A 22696-nucleotide genomic window follows, 5' to 3' on the forward strand; every position below is an offset into this window, starting at 1 on the left:
GATACGATGGAAAGGACAACCTGCGGTGGTAAATAGTGCGGGGACGAGTGGTGGTGTTGCTGGCTGAATCGATCAAAGAACCGGAGAGAGCTCCAGCAAAACGTAATTCCAAGCATACAGGGAGGATCGCGGCTACGGAGCGATTGGCGCGTTTGGGTCGCTTAATGTATTTATCGGCGCTAAGCTTTTTAGGTTATCCCGCCGCCGTTGTAGGTTATTTTCTTCCTCGATTATTCCCTGTTTTACTACCATAGCTCTCTTATGAAATTTGCTTTCATTACGGAGTCATTTTGCTATTAACACCTATAGTTGAATGAAAAAGAAGTGACCACAGTCTGTTGTCCGTTTACAACCACACATCCGACGCCAAAAGCGTATTCTGCAGTCGTTTTCATGAAATATGTTGATCATGCATATTTTTCTGACGCTTACATCAGTCCCAAAGCTTTAGCCTCAATCTCCACAATCTGAGGGATAAGTTCCATCAAACTAGGCTGTTGAGGCGACCAACCGAACAGCTTCCTCGCGCGTATGGCATGGCCGCGCGAGTTGCTCCCCCAAGCATACAGCCCATACTGATTCAGCTCCGTGATTTGCTCGTCTGACAATGGCTCAACATCAGGAGACGGAATCAGCTTCTTCTCGTAAGCCACCTTGGCCACAGCACGCGAAATATCACCCCAGACAAAAGACCCGTTCTCGGCGAGGTAGTACCCCTGCTCGTTCCAGGTCGCCTTGCCGCCTCCTGCCGCCGCGGCATCCCCTAGGGCCAGGTAGACATTGCTGAGATCCTGGACGTGCACCTGGTGCCAGGTATTCTTGCCCTCGCCGATGAGGAAGCCCTTCTTCCTTTTCAGTACGGCAGAAGCCAGCCAGTAGGCTTGGACACTCTTCTGGTTGCCGGGACCACGACCGGGGCCGTAAATGGTAGGGGGGCAGACGATGGCGGTCTTGACCCTGTCGGGGGCGTGCTGACCGGCCCCGATGATGATCTTGTCGACGTTCCGGTGTAAGGAGTCATCGGGCAGGTTCATCAGCTCGTCTACTCCGTCCCAGTCATTATGCTCCTTGGTGCGCTCGATGCCCCAGGTGTTGGCGCGGAAGTCTTCGACGGTCAGAATGCCGGTGCCAGATGTATGGATTAGCCAGAGGGGCTTCTCAGGGGTGTGGTGAGTAGCGCCTTTGGCGATGGCAGTGGCAGAAGCAACATGGTCGCAGTCGGCGCAGTCTGTACGTCGTGAGTCAATGGTCGCTTGTAGCAAAGGATGCTCACGTACGGAAGACGATATCTGCATTCTTGACTTCCTCCTCGATCACGTCGGCGGAGTCCAGGTCTCCATGCACGATTCGGACATTGGGGTATTTACTGGCAAATTGAGCCGCTTTTTCTTTGTTGCGAACCAGGACAGAAATCTGCCAGTCAGGATGCGCTTGGGAGACCGCATAGAAGACATCTCCACCAATGTACCCGGTAACACCTGTGCTGGAAAACGAGGTCAAAGGTGAGTATTATCAAAATCGCCAGGGCGGTTGAACATACAGAAAGACCTTTGGAGCCATATTGAATCCTTCTCCGATGTATCGAAATAGCTTGGAATAATTAAGACAGCAACGCTGCGAGCAACACGCGTGGGAACCTAACCACACTTATATACCTCTCTAGATCTGCAAGGATTCATAATAATGCAACTCATGGACATTTCCAAGTTACACACACCCTTGCTTTGAAATCAATCGTTAGGAGGGACCCTCGTCGCCGCACAGGACTCAATCAGAGCTTCGAGAGCTGTCGAGAAGTGGGGAGCGGGGTCCAACGGAACTTCAGAGAAGAGCATCAATCCTCAAAATGATTGCTCGGGGATCCTATTAGTGCAGAAGCTGATTGGAAGTGGAGTGCTTGTTTGGACAGCACTGCATTCGAACTCAGTGCTACCTAAAGGTATCGTAAACAGAGATGACATGATACGAGGATGTCAGAACTACAACCAAATACGAGGAGGACAACCCCTCATGACGTCCACCACGGTAATCAGTTTGACAAAAGCAGCATCCTCCAAGTCCCCCACCCATGGATCTCATCCTGGCGGTTCAAAATGTAAATAATCCCCAGTTTATCACCAACCGCGAGGACAGCACAGTACAACACAACACCTAGAACCTGTTACAAAATGCCGTCCGACCTCATCACAGGAAGCTGCGCCTGCCACCACGTCACTTACACGGCCAGCCAGTCCCCGTTAAACGTCACAAATTGTCACTGCACCACCTGCCGCAAACAATCCGGCGCACCATTCCAGAGCTGGGCGACCTTTGCTCCAGGCTCCCTCACCTGGGACAAGAGCAAGTTGCCCTCATTCCGGAGATCCAGTGCCTTTGCGACCCGCGGGTTCTGTCCAAAGTGCGGATCGAGCGTTAGTATGCAGTATGACTACGAGCCCGAGCTTCTGAGTGTGACTACGGGGACCATCGACAGTGCACATCAAGCGAAGGTCCCGAAGCCGACTTGTCATCTCTTTGTGCAGGAGAAGGTGGCGTGGTTTGATCTGCCTGATGATGGCGCTAAACGGTGGGATCAGTTTTCGCCGGACATGGCTGAGAGTTTGGAGAACTTGCAGAAGAAGTCGAGCTGAGCATGTCAGATACGGCTGGAAATACTCTTTTGTTGTACAGACAGAACAGATACAGTATCAACGACGGGCGTAATTCATCTGGAACTCAAACAGGGGCCGCTCTGGCCTAGGCAAAGACCACAGAAGTAAACTAGTTGTCACAGGGGAATCTTAACAACATCATGTCCATAATCTACAGAAATAGATCAAAATGTGCTGGTGGCTAATCGGCTGGCGGCATTCTTGGCATCGAGTCGGTCCTCGTCATCGTCCCCCACGATCGAGCCAACGCCGCTGGGAGACCGCAATCGTCCTTTGGCGATGCCTTGCCCATTAGTCTCGTCGTCCTCGTCCGCTGCCGGCGCAACGAAGCTACCACTCATGCTGCGTCCGAGGCTGTCATTACGGCGCGGAATTCCACTCCATGCGTCTCCCTTAGGACCTTGGCTGGAAGCGAGGTTTGCCCGGCGGACAGCCGGGTGTGCTTCACGACCTAGGCGGCTCAGACCCCCGGACGAGTCGATAGATCGAATGTCCGCACGAACACTTTCGAGTGTAGCCAAAGTTCTCCGCTCCGCTTCAATCTGGCGAAGGGTATACTCGCGCAGACTGTTCAACATATCGTTCGAGGTACGCTCAAACCAGGCGCGCTTCTCCAGAAGAAGGTTCGAAGTGACGCGTTGTGTCCGCTTGGTCAGATAGTCCTCATGGCTCTGAGCCTCGTCCAGGGCATTGATGGCTTCGTCGACCTTATCCGGCCGAACCGACGAGCTGACTTTCAGTCGGTCCGCAGCTGCACGCTTGCTGCGAGTAGCTTGCTGAGCTTGGATGAGTTCGCGCAGAAGGATGTGACGATTAGTCAGTGTTTCCTTGACAATAAAAGCGTCCGAGGAATGATAGCTCAAGGGATCTTCAAGTGTAGTCGCCTCTGCGGTTGCCTGGACCGCGTGGAAGTCTCCAACGGTCTGAATAACCTTTCCCAATTTCTTGTAGGCATTGGATAGGCCGGGGTGTGTCTCCTGCACGTGCATCTGTCCTAATTTGACGCCGAAATCAGATTCAGCGAGGCCGAGCCCTGAGCGGAATTTCAGTTAGTGAATTCTCTTCCAGTCAAAGACGCATCAGCCACCTACCTCGACGAGCTTTGACCACGCGGTCAACCTTATGGCTGGCATCCATGGTTCCAAGGTAGAACATCTTCACAATAGGCCGAGCATTCTGCAGTTCAGGGGTATCATCAGGCGGCGGCGCGAACTGCTTCAGGACCTTCCTCCGAACACCTGTTGCAGGCTGCTTCATTCGAACGACAGGACTATAGCCAAAGTCGCTTTCGACAAACAGAACCACCTCGTCATCCTGCATAAGAACCTCATTGCTCATAACAATGTTGAGCCACCGCTGCATCGACGCCTTGACTCGGATCTCGTCCTCTTCGGTCCCTGCCCCGGCGGGGGTCAATGGAGGCGGCACTGCGGGGACGAGAACCTCCGGGTTCGCGGAGATCAGATGGTCTGCTAGTTTTGTAAACTCGGCATGGGTACGCCGAACGTCTCGGTACTGTGTCGTTCTGAATTTGGGGACATTTGTCTGATGGCCGGCGTCAGTTTGTTTTACTGCAGGCGAACAGTCGGCCACAAGAACACCGCTTACATGAACATCAAATCGTAGGATAGGATCCTTCTTCCCCGTCCTCTCCAGTCCCGTAATTTTAGCTTGGATCTTATACGCAGGCCCAGGTCTGGCATTCTGTCTGGCTCCGGTTTGATACCGCGCGGGGAGCTGAGACCGAGGCTCGTTCGCATACTGGGCTTGTGTAGCGTACGGTGGCTGCTCAACAGCATAGTCAGGGTCTCCTAATTGCGCACTTTGAAGTCGTTCAGATAGATCAGGCGAGTCGGGGGCTCCGTTCTCGGACGATCTTGGTCCGGAGTCATCGCCCTCCTGGTCGCCATTGTATCCGGGCTGCTGGTGCGGGGGTAGCGGCGAGGAGGGAATATCGTTGTTGTTGGATGCAGTGTAAGACGTTTGAGTCGCTCGAGGAGATGCCCAGGGATCAGAGCCCGAGGGATGATCCGGGTCCTGAGTTATGGCCGAATAGTCCATGGGATGTTATGTATGCCTCAGGCGGAGTAGGTAGTCTTCTGGCTCCGATGCAACCACGTCTACACGGAGCTGCGGGCGCGACCTTGTTAGTTCAGGCGACGACCAGGGGGTTTGAAGCTGAATTGATATAACAATACCTGTAGACTCTTAAGAAAACTGATTGAAGTATTTGGAAAGATGAAGAGAGAAGGGAAAACCGCCACGACGTGGAGGAAATGGGGAGACGAGCTCTGCCTAGAGTGGGAAGCGTTGAAGCAAGCCATGGGGCGGAGGTAGTACAACCTTACGTCGCTGGGGAGGATCGGCGCCTGATTGGCCAGGCATTCAACTCACTGATCGATCTGCTTCTGAAGCGAAGGATAAGGTAACAACAACTCTGAACTCTCTCCCTCGCGCAATTTGCTTTATCTCCTGTGTTCATTTCTCTTTTCCCTTCTTTTATTCTGAATTAGAATGAATACTTTCAACTGAATGCTTATATATTGTCAATGATATCCGGTCATGGTTGCAGCTCCTTTCCTGCGCGGCTTTCCCCAGGCGGTGCGATCCAATCGTCCTAGAGCAGCTGCTGATGCTGCCAAGCGCCTTGGGTTGGGAACAGGACGGACCACGATCTCTGACAAAATATGTTTACTCCAGAGTCAATATCAATCAAAGGGTTTCTCGACATCTACGTCAAGATGGCAAGAGAAGATTCTGGACCGAACAAGGAACATTGGTATCATAGCCCACATTGATGCAGGCAAGACGACCACCACGGAGCGTATGCTCTATTATAGTGGCTTTACCAGAAGGATAGGAGACGTGGACGAGGGATCTACAGTCACTGATTTTCTACCTGCTGAGCGTGCGCGAGGAATCACTATTCAATCGGCGGCCATTACCTTCCACTGGCCGCCAACAGCTGGGGAGAGTGATAAGCAAGAAGTGCAGACCCCCAGATCTGCGACATCGCATACGATCAATCTGATTGATACTCCGGGACACGCGGATTTTACATTCGAGGTTCTGCGATCGTTGCGCATCTTGGATGGCGCAGTATGCATACTCGACGGTGTAGCCGGTGTCGAGGCGCAGACGGAGCGAGTCTGGCACCAAGCAAGCACGTATCGCATCCCCCGAATTGTCTATGTCAACAAACTAGACAGAGATGGGGCTGCATTTGGGCGGACGGTCAGAGAGGTGGGCTCCCGACTTGGGAGCTTCCCGGCTGTGTGTCAGATTCCGTGGTTTGAAAACGGCAATGGTCGCTTTGTCGGTGTGGCCGACGCGATCAACCTACAAGGCCTCCGATGGCAAGAAGGGGACGGCAAGGTGGTCAAGATGCTGAGCCTTGCGCAGTTAGATGCCGAGGAGGCCCAGCTCGGTAAGGAGCTCCGACGTGCCCGAATAGCGCTTGTCGAACTGCTGAGCGAGCACGACGAGGCAATGGTGGAGAAGTTCCTGGACTGCGACGAGGACCATCTTGCTGTTCCTCCGCAAGACATCCTCGAGAGCCTGCGCCGGTGTCTCCTCGAGGAGCCAGAAAGCAACATCGTCCCCATCTTTGCGGGCGCCAGCTTCCGCAACATCGGAGTCCAGCCCCTGCTGGATGCCGTGGTGAACCTCCTTCCGAGTCCGGTCGAGGCGCCCGACCCGGAGGTCAGCATTGGAGGGGTCCAGGGAGGCTTGCAGCGCCTTCTCTCGGGCGAACTCATCGTAGAGTCGAGCGAAAAGACCGCATCTGCCAAGGGTAAGCAGAAGAAGAAGTCCGTCGCGCATGCAGAGTCCCAGAATGTGATGAAGAACCTGCAAGGCTGCGCCCTGGCCTTCAAAGTAGTCAACGACGCCAAACGAGGGGTTTTGGTATATGTGCGGGTGTACTCTGGATCCCTGGATCGCAACTGCATCCTGTTCAACACTAACCTCAACGTCTCGGAGCGCGCCCCGCGCTTACTCAAAATGTACGCCAACGATGCGGTGGAGGTTGATTCGATCCCCGAAGGACACATTGGCGTCGTGGTAGGCCTCAAACACGCCCGAACCGGTGACACCCTCGTCTCGTACGCGGGGAACAAAGCGACACCGCCAGATCCACTCAATACCCTGCAGTTGCGGCCCATCAACGTACCACCTCCCGTCTTCTTCGCCAGCGTGGAGCCGCACAGTCTGAGCGAAGAGAAGAAGATGCAGGAATGTCTCGCCCTCCTCCTGCGCGAAGACCCCAGTCTCCATGTTGCCGTCGACGAGGACTCCGGGCAGACCCTGCTGAGCGGAATGGGCGAGCTCCATCTGGAGATCGCGCGGGATCGCCTAATCAACGATCTCAAGGCCAAGGCAACCATGGGCCGCATTGAGATCGGCTACCGCGAAACGCCTCTGGGCCCATCCCCCGCCGTAACCAAGATCTTCGACAAGGAGATCGCCGGCCGCAAGGGCAAAGCCGGCTGCACGGCCCTAGTCGAGCCATTCAACTTAGACACATCGTCCGCCCCTGAGCCGGACGCTCTCGCTGTCGAGACCCGCGACGGGAACCAAATCGTCATCCTCGCCCCCGACCTCCAAATCGAACGCACCAAGAAAGGCACCGAGGAGAGCCCCCTCCTCCCACCTGGCCTGGACGTACACACATTGCGCGCAGCCCTGCAAAACGGCTGCCTCGCTGCCCTCGCCCGCGGGCCCCAATTCACCTTCCCCATGCACAGCACCCGCGTTACTCTAACCCTCGACCCAGCCACACACATCTTCGGCACCGACACCACCCCCTCCGCCCTCTCCGCCGCAGCCCGCCTCGCCACATCCGCCGCACTCCGCGACCTCCTCCCCTCGCCCACCAAGCCAAGACCAGGAACCTCGCTCATGGAACCCGTCATGAACGTCATCATCAGCGTCGACGAAGCCAGTCTCGGAGCCATCGTCCACGACATCTCCGCCTCCCGCGGCGGCCACATCGTCTCTCTCGACGAGGACATCCCTATCACAGGTACCGATGTCTCGCCCACATCCATCGGCGCCGAAGAACCCGTCATCATCGACCAGAGCCGGATCTACGCGCCCCCTGATCCCTTCGGGACGCCCTCCGTTGGCGTCGAGATCCCCACCGCGGTGAACCGGCCCCGCACCATCACAGCAAAGGTGCCGCTGAAGGAGATGGTGGGATACCTGAAGCATCTCCGCAGTCTGAGTGCGGGTCGGGGCACGTTCGTGATGTCTGTCGATCGGTTCGAGGTTATGAGCGCGCAGAGGCAGAAGGCTGTGCTGGCGGAGTTACGCGGAGGCTTTTATTAATAGCTCCAGCGCACCCCCCTGCTGTACTATAAAAATGTATACTACGTACTCTACTACTCATGATAAAATGTATGTGTATGTACTTGTAGATAGCAGGTGGAGATATGCTTGCCGTCTCTGCTGGCATGTAGCAAGATAAAACGCTCATTAAAATGACAATCGGTACTCTAAACCATCAAAGAACAACCACGACCAGCAAGTACATACTTGCCAACCTACCAATTATCATCCCACCCTCCCTCTTCACCCCCTCTTTTACCCGAAGACGCCGTCCCCGTCGCAGCCCCAGACCCAGCACCAGACGGTCCCCCACTCGGCCCACCACCACTAGGCCTGATAGCCGTCGTCCCGATCGCACTCGACCGCGACGTGTTCCGGCGGTGAGTATCCTGCTCCCCCAAGGATGCGAACTCATCCCAGAAATCCTTCCGCTCGGGCTCCTGGCGCCGCCGGGCCGCCGCCGCAGCGCCATCATCAGGACCCTCAACGAACCGAGTCAGATGGTCCGCGGCGCCGCGGGCGCCAACCTGGATATTCTGCCCCAGCTGCGCGGCCTGGAGCCGCGCCTGGGCCGCAAACTCGGATTCAGCTAACTAAAACACACATTAGCCTAACGTTTCCCATATGGGACAGTTGCTGGGGAAGGTACCGTCTTCGCCGTAGGCTGGATATACATCTCGTTCACGGTCTTCGCGCTCTTCCCGACAGCAGTCGTAAACCAGCCGAACCCCTTCGTTAGCGCGCCGACCGGATCCTTCTGGAACTCGTCTAGGCCCGGCACAGCCCCGCGCGGGGGAGATGTCTTGGATCCTGCCGTGGGGGGCATGCCGCCGCCGAAGCCGGTGAATTTCCCGCCCTGTGAGGGCGGCAGGGAGGCCGAGCGCGTTGCGTTCTCGGACCCCAGCTTGGCGAAGTATGCCTCGTTGCGATCTTTCCTGTTCGCGCCGGCGGCGTCGAGACCATCGTGCGAGGCGGGAGAGCCGGCGCCGCTGCCGCTGCCCCTGTTCGTGTTCGTGAATGGCGTGCTCGACCGTGATGTGGATGGCTCCGCGGCTGGTTTTTTGAGCTTCGGTTGGCCGGGGACGTATTCGCGGCCCTCGACGGTGGCGGAGAGTCTCTCCTTCCATTCCTCGCCGACCTCGCCTTCGTACCGTTCCTTGATGGTTGAGTCTTCGAAGGTCCGGCCTTCGGACTGGGTGATTGGGTGGTTGTCGTAGAATGTCTTCCAGGGGTCGTTGCCTCCGTTCTCCATGCGTAGGATCTCGGAGGTCTTGAATGCGTCCATGGTGATGGAGCGGACGAAGGAGATATGCACACCTAATCCACGATGCGTGCCGGCGCAGTTGAGGCAGATAAAGGTTCCGAATTTAGGTGACGCCTAGACAGGATCGCTAGGTCAGACTATTGCCCAACTATCCAGCTATGTATATTGAAGCAATGGTGCGGGGGTTGACGTGAGGTCAAAGAGTGGACGAACCCATTGGGGCGAAGGAGCACCGCAGTCGCAACATTTGTCGTTTCCATTCGTCTTGGAGATTTGAAGAAGCTAATTAGAGGAATTATCAGAGTCAGCCTAGTTTTATCTCGATATGACACAATCGCCGCAAAACGGGGAGGCAGATGCATACCTTGGCCTTCGTTTCTGGATCAACCTCCCACATTCGAGACATGATGTGTAGTGTAGATCACAAAAATGACAGCAATAATGGTAAAGAGAGCAGATCAGAAGACAATGGCTCTCTCAACCCCCTAAACGCACTGGTGTGTTTGGAGTTCGAGCCGTCGTCGGTTCCCTAATTCAAGTTATTGGCGGGCCGCCCCCTCCACAGAAGATGTTTGGTGGCCACAATGCAAGACTTGGCCGAATAGAGCAATGGGCTGGATAATGATAGACAATAGCCAGATAAGAGATATATTGATCCAATTATGTCAGAAACAAATAAATAGTGTCTCTCTGCCCAAGGATGAAGACTGTTTGACTTCAGGCTCGTGGTCGAGAATGAGCGCCAAGAAGTCCTCCATCGGACTGACTACCAAATATGACGGAGCGCGGGGAAGAAGATACCTTAGGTACCGCGCCAATTATCAAACAATCATAATTACAGTACTGTGATGGATATGAGGCCAATAGTCGTTCAAGGAGACTACAAAACAGGAAAGACAATCAAGGCCAGCCTTGCGGCGTATTTCATAAGCTAAATGGTGGCTAAGATACAATACAGCGAATAAAGGCAAGATTCGTTAGAAAAGGTCGAGTCTCCCGTCATCACGAGATCCTACGCCGTTGGTCATCTCTCCGGGTAGGGAAGCCAGTTTGGCTGTCCCATATAAAACAAAGGAAAAAACATCATCGTCACTCGGAGCTGCGTCCCCTCTGACCAAGTCGAACGGAAATGATATCCACAGCTTTTCCCCAGGCCTCTTTTAATCGAGAAAAAGAAAACTTTTGTCGAAAAGAGCATTCTTCACAATGCTTACCTATGAATATAATTATCCATGCGCATTGGTCATCACCTCTCCACCATCACTGACCCCGACTGACTTTCATCAGCCGAGAAATGAGAAACTTGTTCTGGACTGGAACGAACTTGACATTTAAGCAGCAGCTGGGGGAGTGTTCTCCTGCTCCTCAGCGGCAGGAGCGGCAGCCTCAATCTGCTCAGTCTGCTCAGTCTGCTCAGTCTGCTCAGTCTGCTCAGTCTGCTCAGTCGCGGGAATGGCGTCGTCCTCCTTGCCGGGACTGTCAATAGCGACCTTGACGGCAATCTCACGACCCTCAATCTCCTTGCCATTCATCTCATTGACGGCCTTCTCCTGGAGCTCCTCAGAGGCGAGAGTGACGAAACCAAAGCCACGACCCTTACGACGCTCGTTGCGGGCCTGGAGCTTCTTGATCATAAAACGAGGAATGGGGCGCAGGGCAATCTTGGCGGAAACAGGCTGGTAATCGGCGAAGATTTCCTTGAGCTGAAGAAGAGAGTTAGCAACCAAGCTCAGGTTGACTCAGAAAAATACGTACCTTGTCCTCGGTCAGATCATAGGGCAGGTTAGCTACCATGACCTTGGTCTTGGAAGGAATGCCATCCTCGGGGGGACCACGCTGCTTCTGAGGACGAGGAGCACGAGGCTTGCCAGTCTGCTTAGCGGACTCAGCAGTGGCATTAGTAGCCTCGTTCGCGACCTCGGTCAGAGGGTCAACCTGACCGGGAACGTTGGTAGGAGGCTCAGTAGTAGCGGGACCGTCCTGTTGGTTCTTTGGGTCACATTGTCAGCAAGACGTTGGGATAGTCGTTCAAACTGTAAAGGAGACTTACGCGACCTCCACGACCGAAGCGACCTCCACGGCCACGGCCGCGACCGCGACCACGGGCACGACCACCTGCCCGCTTACGGCCTTCAGTGCCACTGGCGCCCTCACCGCCACTTGCAGCACCCTCCGCCTTAGCCTCGGCAGGCTCTGGCTTGCGGGCCAGCTGAACGGAGACCTTGCGCTGAAGGATCTCCTTTCCGGAGAGTTCCTCGATAGCAGCAGAGGCCTCGTGAGCAGTGGCGAGATCCACAAACGCATAGCCAACAGGGCGGTTAGTGCGGGGATTCACAGGGATGGAGGTGCTTTCGCTGTAGAGAAACATGAGTTAGAATTTGAATGCAATTACGAGAAAGAAAAAAATAAAAATATTCGGTCTTAATGAAGTGATTGAGATCCCAAGTGTAAGGTAGCTTTTCCAATGAGTGGCGCGGTGGTGCGCTCAGTGCTGTGACACACGTGGCGGCATCTAACCCAACAGTAGTAGGTCTGCTACCAGTTCCCGCAGCTACCAGCACACTTCAGGGATCCAAAGCGAAGACAGAAGAAATGAAGCTCAACAAGGGGCCGCAACTCACATCGTGTAGTTCTTGAAGAACTCCTTGAGCTCCCCCTCAGTGGTCGCGTAAGCGAGGTTCCCAATATACAGCCGACGTCCCTCATCGGCACTGACCGCTGCAGCATCGGTGGGCTGGGCCGGAGCAGGAGCAGTACCGTTGGTGGCCTCGGTGGTGCTAGGGGCCTGGTTGTCGGCTTGGTTCTCGGCGACAGCAGACATCTTGAAAGACTGATGACACAAAAGTAGGTGTGGTTTGTTGATCGGACTTGACGAGATGCACGGATGTGGTTGATGTGTCACCCTTGGACGTGGCCTGCCTGCCTGTTCTTTTTTGGACTTGACGTTTGACTTGACTTGATCGGTTGGGACCGGAAGAACTTGAAGAGGGGGGTGGAGGGAGGAAAAGGGTAGCTTGGTGCCCTAGATACGAAAAGTTGAGGGGGAAATCCTGGGTTTGATCTCAATTGAAGATTTGCCTTGGGAGGGAGAATGGGAAGTCGAGACGGAGAAAGGAGAAGGCGAGAGAAAAAGGGCAGCAGCTGCGGGCGGTGGCACGCTAGTCTGTTTGTGGTAGGCTGATGCCTGAGGATGCGCTTCTCACAGTGCCCCGTCTGGGCTGCTCTCGGGGGGCGGTGAGCCCCGAGTCATCGGCGGTTGGCCCCTAAGCTTAGGCTTTGGATCCACCTAAGCCTTCCTGGGCCTTAGGGGGATCGAAGAGGCTCTCTTAGCTTCCATTAAGGACTCTTCCGCCAAAGCAGACCACAGAAAGTCAGGTTCTGGACAGTGTTGACATCACCGCTATCCACTCTCTGGTGGCTAGTAGGCCTAGTGGACCAAACATTGGAGCAATACTGTCAGGTCAATAGTTATTACGGCAGAGCTATGGTACGATTTACGAATTTCTATGATATTGTTATGCTAACCTAAGTCAGGCAAGAGTAAACATCCTGAATTCATGGATAGCGAGTATTGTCTTCTGCGTTACCGTTAAATGCAGCCAAGACCACTATGGCAGATGATAGATCCCAGACTTGCCACTTTAGGTAGTGAGCTCGTGCTCGTATCTGGGCTGGGCTGGGCTCCACACCCACCGCACTGGCGATCGCTGTTGACTGCCATCCATACAATTTTCCTTTGTGATCACCGTCGAAATCGAGTCTCTTCATCCAAGTTTCTTCCCTCCACTTGTGAGAACCTCATTCTGGCTTGCAGTATGTAGAGCTTTACCGGCTGGGTTTTCGCAAAGAGTCTCAACCATCTGTGCCTGCGGCCATGCCCCTTGACTCGGAGTGAAAATGGTCGTCCGGGTTGGCGGCTGCATCATCTGGTGAATGCGTCCTCTCGGTTTTAACACGCTCAAGTAATACTTCCACCACTCATGAATCATCATATTACCGAATTCAGCTGTGGCGATATGCTCTTCCTTCTTCCAGATGAATTTGGGTCACCGAGGATGGCAAAGATTACGCGCAAAATGCCACAGAAACTTCGGGGACTGTACAGCCGTGTTCTTGCGCAAACAACTCCCACGGGAAATTCTGTGTGACCATTCACGCCATGTCTCTGAAGAATGCTTCCGTATAAGGGCTTGCCCGCTGGGTACTGTGCTGTATATTATGGATGTGAGGATGGATACCGGGGTGGCTGCCGGGTTGATTTCCCGCCTGTATATGTATACCAAATGGGCTTTGAGGCTGCCTGACAAAGGGTGCGATAGAGGTTGAGTGTCGCCAAGTTGTCCCACAGGCAGAGGGTAGTGCTGAGCTCTCGGTCGAGCATCAAAGGGCGCGACAGGAGCGACAGGCCAACTGCAGTGCTGAGCATCATACTGACAAACATTCTTTATATAGCTTGTCTGGTGACTGCTAGGTCTTTGACTGCAGCGGTCGAATCTACTATCTGACCAATGTTGATGCTTCCAATAGCCTTGTCATTTACCTTAGGGCTCGATTCGTTATTCTCGGTAACGGCAGGATTTTCTTTTCCTCTCGGAGTTTTGCCTTTTTGACGAGGACATTGGACATTGGGCCCTGAATTCTGTTCATCCTTTTGCTGGGCACCTCCGACTCTTTCAGATACATTAGCACTTCTTTCTCGGCATCAATAGGCTAATCAGTACCATTGCAGAGTCACTTGGTTTTTGGGGCTGTATCAGACTTGAGGGTCCGAGTCTTCTTCCTTTCAGTCATTGTCAGGATGTGTTCAGGTCTTCGAGGCCTAATTAATTGGGACCAAATATGCAGATAACTGACGTACTGTTGCTGTGTTATGTCCCCATCCCTACTATCATAGCTCGACAATTACTTATGCTGGCACAGTTTCAGTAGTGCACACTTTATTGTAAAGGTTGATTTAATTAACGAGTCTTCCAAAGAAAGCCCTCAAGAGATATGTTTACATAGAAGGAAGAGAGAAGAGCAAGGTAGATGCTTACAGAGTAGATTAGGGCCTTTATATATTTACTACAGGGGTCTGTAAGAGGATGTAGGATAGATTTACTATATAGAGTAGGGAATCTCATTTCTACCATCATTCTTTCTTGATTAATGCATGCTTAAGCCTAGAATATTTACTGTGCTAGAATCATTATCCATTGATTCTGTGCTTTTCCAGTCAACATACCTCTCTGGTTGTGTCTTGTTAATTAATAGTCGGATAAATTCTGGCCTCAGGCATCAACTTTTTTCCAGTCCAGATTTCGAGTTATGATTGTGCCTTCTGATAATTAATACAGCAAGTCTTGGATGACAAAAGTGTGAGAGCAAATAAAATCGCGCTGGCCTATCCTTGGAGACAGCATGGGCTGGCAAGACGATCTCCTCTTGCGCCTCTCCGTACGTTAATTGGACATGGAACGGAGACTTCTTAGTGACGGGACTTAAGAGGGGTTCAGGGCTACAGGCAGATTGATAAGCCCTGAGAGAGCCATGGATGATACCCTAAAGGCCTAAGTGATTGATTGGTCAAGGAGTCCGGACTTCCATCGGACATGCTGAATGGCTGGTTACTGGTACTGGTCCTGGTTCCTTAACCATTGCCTCGCCTGGTACATCATCCTATTTGCCTCTGCAAAACCTTCATCTTAAACTCTTCCCTGTCCTCTGCACCTCATCTTCGAGGAAAAGGACATCGCTCCTTTTTTTCTTCAGTTATCCCCAATGGATCGCATAGAGCCTGTGGGCGGCTCTCCCGATGCCTCTGAGGACCAACACCCGCCTTCTTCCAACGATGCGATACCTGGAGGGACAACGTCATATCTCCGACCACGCGCCTCATCACTCCGCTCGCGCCGTCCAAGTATCCGCATCCAACGCCCACCCTCAATCAATAGCCTCAATTTACAGGCGCAGCTAAATGCGGAAAACAGTAATACCCTGGGCGTGAACTCTGAGGACGCATTCAATTCTCGAAGAAATTCTCATATCTCAGGGCCCGACGCTACCAGAGCCGTTCAAAATGATGGGACACCGAATGATGGAACTCGTGATGGTGGCGATGGAGATGATGGCGATGCTGGCTGGCAGGGTCGCCGGCGTAGCAGCTCCGAGCCTCGTCCGGGTCGTTGGTCGGCGTCCAACTCTCTCGTTCCTCCGCTGTTGACGACAGGCGATCAGACGAACGTGATGCCCATGTATTCTCTGAAGGAGGAGCCGTCAAGTCCTCACAGTCCAATTGGCGAGCTTCCTTCGTCCCAGCCCTTTTCGACAGCGCACCTTGAGCCTCCTCCACCGGTAATTCCAAGAAGAGGAAGCCGTAATGTCTTGCGTCGGACGAGCGAAGCAGCTCTGAATCGATTCTCGCGGAACCGCGCGTCAACCGTTAATGGCACTGTTCCTGTCACGCCGCCTCCAAATCCGAACGTCAACGAATATCACCCTCACATGGTAGATGTGCTGGACGTCATTGGTGAGTAATTGTAAGCGAAGCTTTATATGTGACGAGCTGCTGATCAAACGTATAATCTATACTGCAGACCCCGAAGTAGCTGCTTTATCTACCCTCACCAACGTCCAAAACTCTCTCTTTGTACCGAACCTAGGTGGTTGGATCAACCGCATGCCCACATATACCCTCTCGCCGCCCAGCCCTCGCGATGAGTCAAGTACAGAGACCGAGGGGGATGAAACAACAGAGATGGACACGAAGCAGACCCGTCCGACGTTAGCCACCGGCCTCTCTTCTGTGCTAGACGAGGGCCCCGAGCGCCAATTTGCTGTTCTGCCTGAGGAAATGACGTTGGAAGGATGGACAAAGGAAGAGTTGGAGGAGTTGAACGATCGGGTCAGACATATGTTACATTCGCGACGCTCTGCCTTCAAGCGATCCATGGTTGGATTTGGCAAATACATATCGAAACGTAAGTCGTTTGTCGTGCATGTTTCGGCTGCTCTTGTGGTTCGTGGCTGATAGCAGTTTTGTCGATAGCGCTCGGGTTTTTGGTTACTCTATACGCAACTCTCATCACCCTTTTTGGTCTTGCATGGGTGCTTTTCCTTATTGGTATGTCCTGCTCCCCAGATTTTACCGAATCCCGACGCTAACATACAAAAAGGCTGGATCAATGTTGGAGGAAAGCAACTCTACGTCATCAATGTCATCGACAACGTCCTCGTGGCTTTATTCGCAGTCATGGGCGACGGGCTGGCCCCCTTCCGAGCCATCGACACCTACCACATGATCTTCATTGCGCGCTACACCCTTCTAACCTGGAAGATCCGCAAGAAGCGCGACCTGCCCGCGCTCAAGGACAAGAACGACCTCCCCGAGCGCCGCGAAGTAGACGTCGACGTTGAACTCGGCGACAACCCCAAGGATGAAGAGCACGAGTTCTCTGTGCTCAACCCCACTCAACAGCGCAAACTCATGCACCACCAAGAGAAATTCGCCAAATCCCATACCTTCTACAAGCCTCACGAAACATACACCCACCACGCCTTCCCCCTGCGCCTCCTCATCGCCATCGTCGTCCTCCTCGACTGCCACTCCCTCTTCCAAATCGCCCTTGGCGCCTGCACATGGGGCATCAACTACCACGTGCGCCCCTTCGCCCTCACAACCGTCATCCTCTGCTGCTCCATCACCTGCAACATCATGGGCGGCGTCCTGATCATGATCGGCGACCGCCGCACCCGCAAGAAGGACGTCGTCGAGCGCCTCTTCCGCCAACAGCTCACCGAGGAAGCCGCGAAGAAAATGGCGAAGAACAAACGCAAGGAGGAGATGCGCAAATCAATCGAGCTGAGGAAGTCATTGGACCAGTCGCGTATGTCGCTCGACCAGCCTCCGTTGAAGGTTACCTCATAGCCTTGACAGCATCCTCCTCCTTCTCTTTCCCCTGTCTACTACATTACGAAGACTACGAATATACCCGATCGCTCGGGTCATCGGTGTTAGCCATCACCATGTACTATATCCGCCTGTGCGATCACTTATTTACCCCATCTAATCTTACTTCCACGTTATACATGTGCATTATAATTATGGCTCTGATATATGGCATCTTGGAGTTGATTCCGTTCATATACTCTCTGTGTGCTTGAGACTGTTGCTGTATAGTTTTGTGTGCTTGACAACTTGCTAGCGATTTTGTTGTCTAGATTCAGGGCCGTCTAGAGCATTTGTTTCCGAATCTTGATGTGATTGCTCCAACATCATAAGCCTCCATGTCTCCGTAGCATGATCTCACATTACGCATCCACTAGCTGTAGTGACCTCGAATTGTACCTTGACAAAAGATGTTTTGCATTCTATGCACTGAGCGAAGTAGAAATCGTCCTATACAACCCAAGAGAGGGTCCGAAAACAAGAAAGAACAGAAAGCGAGAGGTGATATAGACATGCAGTTGGCGCTCATTTACAAGATATTCAAATACCAAAGAAAAGAAAACCTATGGAGGCTCAAGCAAACTGTACGGAGATATGAGCAAGAAGACAATGGATGGGGAAAAAGTGAGACTGGACCTCACGCCAATAGCTGATCGCTGTCCAACATAGAGTTAGAAATGAAGACGAAAGATAAGTCATGTCGAAGAGCAAACGACCCGCTTAACACGGTCATGGAGGTACGAAGAGTGATGGAAAATGAATTCAAGTGAGGGACACGCCAAGTCTCAGCTGATCGTCAACCAAGAAGGCGGATGTGGGATTTGGTAGGTGTGTGAAAAACGGCTGTGATCCATTCCATGGGTATCACAGTTCTCGATGTAGCGCCTCATCGTCGGTGGTCTTTTGCGAGTTTCGTCTGCTCAACATCTCTTCGAGGACGTCGAGCCGCTCGCGAGTAGTCCTGATAGCATGGTTCACCTCGCGATCAGACATCCTCTCATTGCGCAGCTTGTCCTGCAGCTGAAGGGAACCTTGGCGCAGCTGGGAATCGGTGGGTCGGCTAGCTGCCGGAAAGGCCATCCCCTCCATGCCAACTCGATCCTCCAGCCAGCTCCAGAGTTCACTCTCCTCCCTTCGCCACATCTCTTCATAGGCAGCCAGCCGCTGAGGCAAGGAATAACCAGGACATCCTATATCATGCGACACCCGCGAGGCTTGAGAAGGGCTTCGGAACAAGACCATGAAAAGCAAAATGCCAATAACCAGAACAGCAACATTGCCATTCAACACCGGTTTGAGGATATCCACAACAGGCCCAAGCAGCCCATGGACCGGCTCTAGAAAACCCCAAGACTTGGCATGCGACACATTCGCACCCTGAGTTGTGTTAGAGGCCGCAGTGGCTGCCTCTTCGGGCCCCGTATCGGTCTTTCTACGTTTACCATTTTTACCGCCTGCTTTGGTAGCGCCAGCGCCACGAGCACGGGGAGCAACAGCGGCTTTGAGGGCAGCGACAAGCTCGTTGCCGAATGTGGTCTGGCCATCAATGGCACCCTTTTCGATAGGACCTATATACTCTTAGCGTTAGTCCACGTTTGTCAAGCTGCGAAAACGGATGTTACCTTTCAACCAACTCTTGCCCGACCATTCAATCGTGCAAGTCATAAAAAACCGTGTTTGATTGCCCGGTGCCCATGTGAACAAATATTTGGTCTTGGTGCAAAATACATTCCCACTTGGCACATCGGGAGTCTGTGTCGAAAGCGTGACGAGAACAGCTTTCTCTAGGTCCAGAAAATCCAAGGTTTCAGTGCTGATGCACTTGGTCTGCTTGGGACCAATGGAGCCATTGAGTGGTTTGATGTATGAATACTTCCTGGTTTGGCTTTCGGTTGTAAGGCCTTTCGTTTCACTCTCGAACTGGAGTTCGCCCGACTTCTGGTTTTCAACAAGAAACTTGGGAATGAACGAGCCGGATGCCGGTCCAAAGACATAAGAATACACTTTACCGAGAGGAGCTGGGATGATTTCGTCTTTGATGACTTTGTCATACTGGCCGTTGGGCTCGGTATACTCCGTTGGCGGGTGAGTCGCCGGGCCCGGGAAGTCAGCATCTGCATCCCCACCTGGACTCGGTTTGCCAGACTTCGACTCTCCGTTGAAGTTGGGCATCGCAGTCGGCGCTGTACCATTGCCATTCTGAAGCAGGCCGGAGGCTTGCCGGCTGAGTCCTTTCGTAGGGAGTGAGCGCTCGCTGCCGTTCGCACTGGCGCCTCCTGGTCCGAAGACGCTTTCAGCATTGTCTCCCTCCTCATCCTCGTCATAGATCTCGTCTTCCTCGTCAACATCGCTCTCAACATCGCTCTCGCCAGCCTTTTCGGTTTTATCACCGGTACCGGTCGCAACCCTGGTTCCGTTGACGGAGCTCTTGAGGGCCGGGTGGTTGATCTTCCAGATGTTTACCATCAGGTCATAGGTGGACTCTCGACTGAGTAGACTTCGGAATGTATGACGAGCATGCAATGTCTGGATGGCTATTGCATTGGGAAACACCATCGCGGTTGATTCCTTCTCTATGGCGACGATTTCATCGAAACTGATGACGAGAGTGGTAACCCAGCCAAGGATATTGCTGGAGAAGCAAATGTGCCCTTCGGAGATGTAGATACGCCCCGCCAGGATGATCTCTCTCTGCAAGGCACAGCTGTAATCTTCAATGAGGTAGTCATCCTCGGGAACACTACGGAACAGTTGATGGAAATCCCGGTTCCTCTTCTTGCTCGCCACAGCGAACCCGGTCAGGCGAGGCACACTGGCATTGGCGCCCGGTACCCCCAGAGCAATGGCGCTAGCCCCAACCAGTCCCACCGTTGATGCGGTCGCACCGGAAGAGCCTCGATGACGCCTCTGAGCCAGTCGACTTCGCACGCTTCCGCTTCGATGAGGCCGAGTGCCACTTTCGCCCTCGAATATGCTACCGCTCGGAGTGGTCTGATCATCTGTGCGTGAAAGGGAGTTGGTTGATTGCAACTCCAGGCCCTCCTCCGCCGGATGCGCTGACGATTGTTCAGAAGGTTTTTCATAAGCCATATAGACCGCACGCGCAGCGTGTTGATCCTCAAGTCTTGCTGCCTCCTCATCCTTCTGGTATGCGGCACGTTTCTCAGGCGCCCTATCAGGCTTCGTGATCACAACGCCATCGGGAGTCGAAACGCCGCCAGAAGGCACATCAATGTCAAGATGGCTGAAATTTAAGTCTCCAGACCCCAGCGTATCGATGGCAGATGGTTTCCTCTCCCCAGTTGGCCTCTCATTCTCTTTCGAGCCTTCCGCTGTGCCCTTGGGCTGTGATTCGTCGGAGGCTGCAAGTTCAGGTTGGGCCACTGTTCGTGCCTTGGCTTGTGGATTGAGGCTGCTACTCAGAGTCGACGCGGCATTCTGGGCGGCGGAAAATACGGAGGAGAAGAAACCAGTTTGCTGGTTGCTGGACGGAGACCTGGAAGTAGATTTAGGTTCTTCGGCGGTAGGGGTCAACGCGGATATAGAGTTTGAGAGTTTACTAGGCTTGTGAGACGCGGAGGATGCAGACCGCACGCGTCGGTGCGAGATCATGTTTCCAGACGTGCTTACAATGACGCCTGACGGTAGTAGGTCCTTCGACTTGACGGACTCTGGAGACTCTGTGACGTCAGGGGAGGAGAATAATTTAGGGAATTCTGAGCGACTATTAGTCGGAGTGGGAGGGGTCACGGTGGTTTGAGGTGCAGGATGCGCAGTATGTGGCGGCGTTCTCGGCGGGTTGGGTCCATCAGGAATCCGCAGAGGCTTGTCCTCCTTGACGTCCGTCAGAATTGGTGTGGGTACAGGCGGGGGCTCGATGGACATGGTCTGGCTGCGCTTCGACGAGAGGCTGCTTCTTCTGCTTAGTAGGCCGCCGCTCGTCTTGCTCTCGCCCGAGGTAGAAGGTGCTCGTTCGCGACTGGAATCCTTCTTGTTTGAATTTGAGCTAAACGCTTTTTTCAGCCGCCTGCCCGGCGAGACGCTGCGCTTCTTACTGCTGCGCTCCTCTGGGATACTCAACATAGGGCCCGATGAGGTAGCGGGTCTGGAGAGTTCTCCTTCCAGGAAAGTCTCCGAGCCAGTTGCACTTGGCCCACTGACGGTGGATTCGGCGTCTGCCTGCGCCTCGTCGGTGTCATTCGGGTCCACAGAGGTAGTCTTGATTAATGGTGAGGAGGAAGTGAAGAAGCCGGTATGGGAATTTCGAGTAGTGAGAGGAGGAGTCCTTCAGAGGTAAAGGGAGAGCGTCAGTAATTAAATGCTTCTCCTGAATGGTAGAGGAGCTATGCGTCAAGGCTTACCGATCAGGCTCAGAATCGTCAGTTAGAAGATTGATGACTTCGCCCGGCGGGTTCAGATTGTCATTCGCCGACGAGGACTCGCCGCGAGACTCGTTTGATCGACTCTCCTGTAGGTCCCGATCATTCTCCGAGACTAGTGACAGTTCCTCCGTTTGCTTCTGCTCCTTCTCCTTCTTTCGCTTCCGCCGAGCATTCAGTAGCTTGGAAAACCCGCTGGAACCTGCCTTTGCGGTTTCGGCTACTTCGCCCGCTTGTGATTTAGGTCTATCAGAACCGGATGAGATTGACGCGCGCCCATTGCTGCGGCCGGAGCTCCACATGGTGTCTAAGTCGGCGGGAGTGGTCCAGGTTCGATTGGATTTACTGAAACCTTGTGGTTCAGTCTGGGGAACCGGAGGAGGCTCCGGGATTGTGGGTTCCTCCATGAGGAATATAGCGGAGTGCGGAAAAGGGAAGGAAACGAGGGGACGGGGTCGAGGAGCCGACGCAGAATGTGAGTAATGTTTACTCCAGTCCAATCAATGATCTGAAGGGAAACCTTAAGCCGTTTCTTGAGTGTGGCAGAATTGAAATACAGTACAGAATTCTTGCCTAAGCGTCCATCAAGGACCGGTGGCTGAAATTCAGGCTGTACAGTTATAGGGAAGAGGGGGAAAAAACAGCATGGGGGGAGCGGTTGTGGACGACCGCATTCCCAGCAGCATGGTTTCACAACAAATGGGAGTGAATGTGCTGGTTTTCTCTCTCTTAGAATCGAGGGATCAGAATTTGTAGATATAGAGTAGATAAAAATGAATCAGAATGAACGAAAATCAGTGAGGGACACGATGGAGAAGAAGCTGAGGAGGGTCACAGGAAAATGACGACGACCGTCGACAGGTTACCAGGTAGATCCGCTGCAGAAAGCTCCGATGTATGCGTATTACCACCTCCCCTGTGAGACTGTGGACACCCAGCATCTAATGGCTGTCATGAAGCGGTATTACACCCGGCCCACGCTTATTTTTGGATTGGGAGTGGAGTCTGTGGCTTTCTTTATGGTACTACAGTACATATTTTTGGCATCAAAATTCTAGATCAATCATCTACGGTCGACAGGGGCAAGAGTACGGACTAGACAAGTTACATAGGTAGTGAATGGTAGTACTTTCAAACCCCCCCTGTT

The 22696-nt window shown here is 53.3% G+C and overlaps 8 protein-coding genes across 8 annotated transcripts; 3 read left to right on the forward strand and 5 right to left on the reverse strand.

Moving 5' to 3' along the window:
- Positions 1-428: 428 nt before the first annotated feature.
- Positions 429-1560, reverse strand: Aspvir_004425 (putative nucleoside-diphosphate-sugar epimerase; the record flags this gene model as incomplete). Its single annotated transcript, XM_043267653.1, has 3 exons — positions 429-1228; positions 1278-1483; positions 1541-1560. The coding sequence occupies 3 exons, from the start codon at positions 1558-1560 to the stop codon at positions 429-431; spliced, it is 1026 nt and encodes a 341-aa protein (XP_043123588.1).
- A 608-nt stretch (positions 1561-2168) lies between these two features.
- Aspvir_004426 (GFA family protein) lies at positions 2169-2630 on the forward strand (the record flags this gene model as incomplete). Its single annotated transcript, XM_043267654.1, has 1 exon — positions 2169-2630. The coding sequence occupies one exon, from the start codon at positions 2169-2171 to the stop codon at positions 2628-2630; it is 462 nt and encodes a 153-aa protein (XP_043123589.1).
- Positions 2631-2815: 185 nt separating this feature from the next.
- Aspvir_004427 (retromer subunit VPS17) lies at positions 2816-4712 on the reverse strand (the record flags this gene model as incomplete). Its single annotated transcript, XM_043267655.1, has 3 exons — positions 2816-3684; positions 3743-4196; positions 4260-4712. 3 exons carry the CDS (start codon positions 4710-4712, stop codon positions 2816-2818), a joined length of 1776 nt encoding a protein of 591 aa, XP_043123590.1.
- Positions 4713-5213: 501 nt separating this feature from the next.
- Positions 5214-7979, forward strand: Aspvir_004428 (mitochondrial elongation factor MEF2; the record flags this gene model as incomplete). The annotated part of the gene is made up of 1 exon (XM_043267656.1): positions 5214-7979. The coding sequence occupies one exon, from the start codon at positions 5214-5216 to the stop codon at positions 7977-7979; it is 2766 nt and encodes a 921-aa protein (XP_043123591.1).
- Positions 7980-8194: 215 nt separating this feature from the next.
- Aspvir_004429 (GTPase-activating protein GCS1) lies at positions 8195-9649 on the reverse strand (the record flags this gene model as incomplete). The annotated part of the gene is made up of 4 exons (XM_043267657.1): positions 8195-8572; positions 8629-9357; positions 9457-9525; positions 9608-9649. 4 exons carry the CDS (start codon positions 9647-9649, stop codon positions 8195-8197), a joined length of 1218 nt encoding a protein of 405 aa, XP_043123592.1.
- A 925-nt stretch (positions 9650-10574) lies between these two features.
- Positions 10575-12064, reverse strand: Aspvir_004430 (RNA recognition motif domain-containing protein; the record flags this gene model as incomplete). The annotated part of the gene is made up of 4 exons (XM_043267658.1): positions 10575-10946; positions 10999-11223; positions 11294-11597; positions 11865-12064. 4 exons carry the CDS (start codon positions 12062-12064, stop codon positions 10575-10577), a joined length of 1101 nt encoding a protein of 366 aa, XP_043123593.1.
- A 2939-nt stretch (positions 12065-15003) lies between these two features.
- Positions 15004-17149, forward strand: Aspvir_004431 (DUF2985 domain-containing protein; the record flags this gene model as incomplete). The annotated part of the gene is made up of 4 exons (XM_043267659.1): positions 15004-15751; positions 15819-16202; positions 16271-16345; positions 16398-17149. 4 exons carry the CDS (start codon positions 15004-15006, stop codon positions 17147-17149), a joined length of 1959 nt encoding a protein of 652 aa, XP_043123594.1.
- An 885-nt stretch (positions 17150-18034) lies between these two features.
- Positions 18035-21956, reverse strand: Aspvir_004432 (GRAM and VASt domain-containing protein; the record flags this gene model as incomplete). Its single annotated transcript, XM_043267660.1, has 3 exons — positions 18035-18738; positions 18793-21455; positions 21532-21956. The coding sequence occupies 3 exons, from the start codon at positions 21954-21956 to the stop codon at positions 18035-18037; spliced, it is 3792 nt and encodes a 1263-aa protein (XP_043123595.1).
- Positions 21957-22696: the final 740 nt, after the last annotated feature.

The sequence above is a fragment of the Aspergillus viridinutans genome (assembly GCF_018404265.1).
Source record: "Aspergillus viridinutans IFM 47045 DNA, scaffold_2, whole genome shotgun sequence".
NCBI lineage: Eukaryota > Fungi > Ascomycota > Eurotiomycetes > Eurotiales > Aspergillaceae > Aspergillus > Aspergillus viridinutans.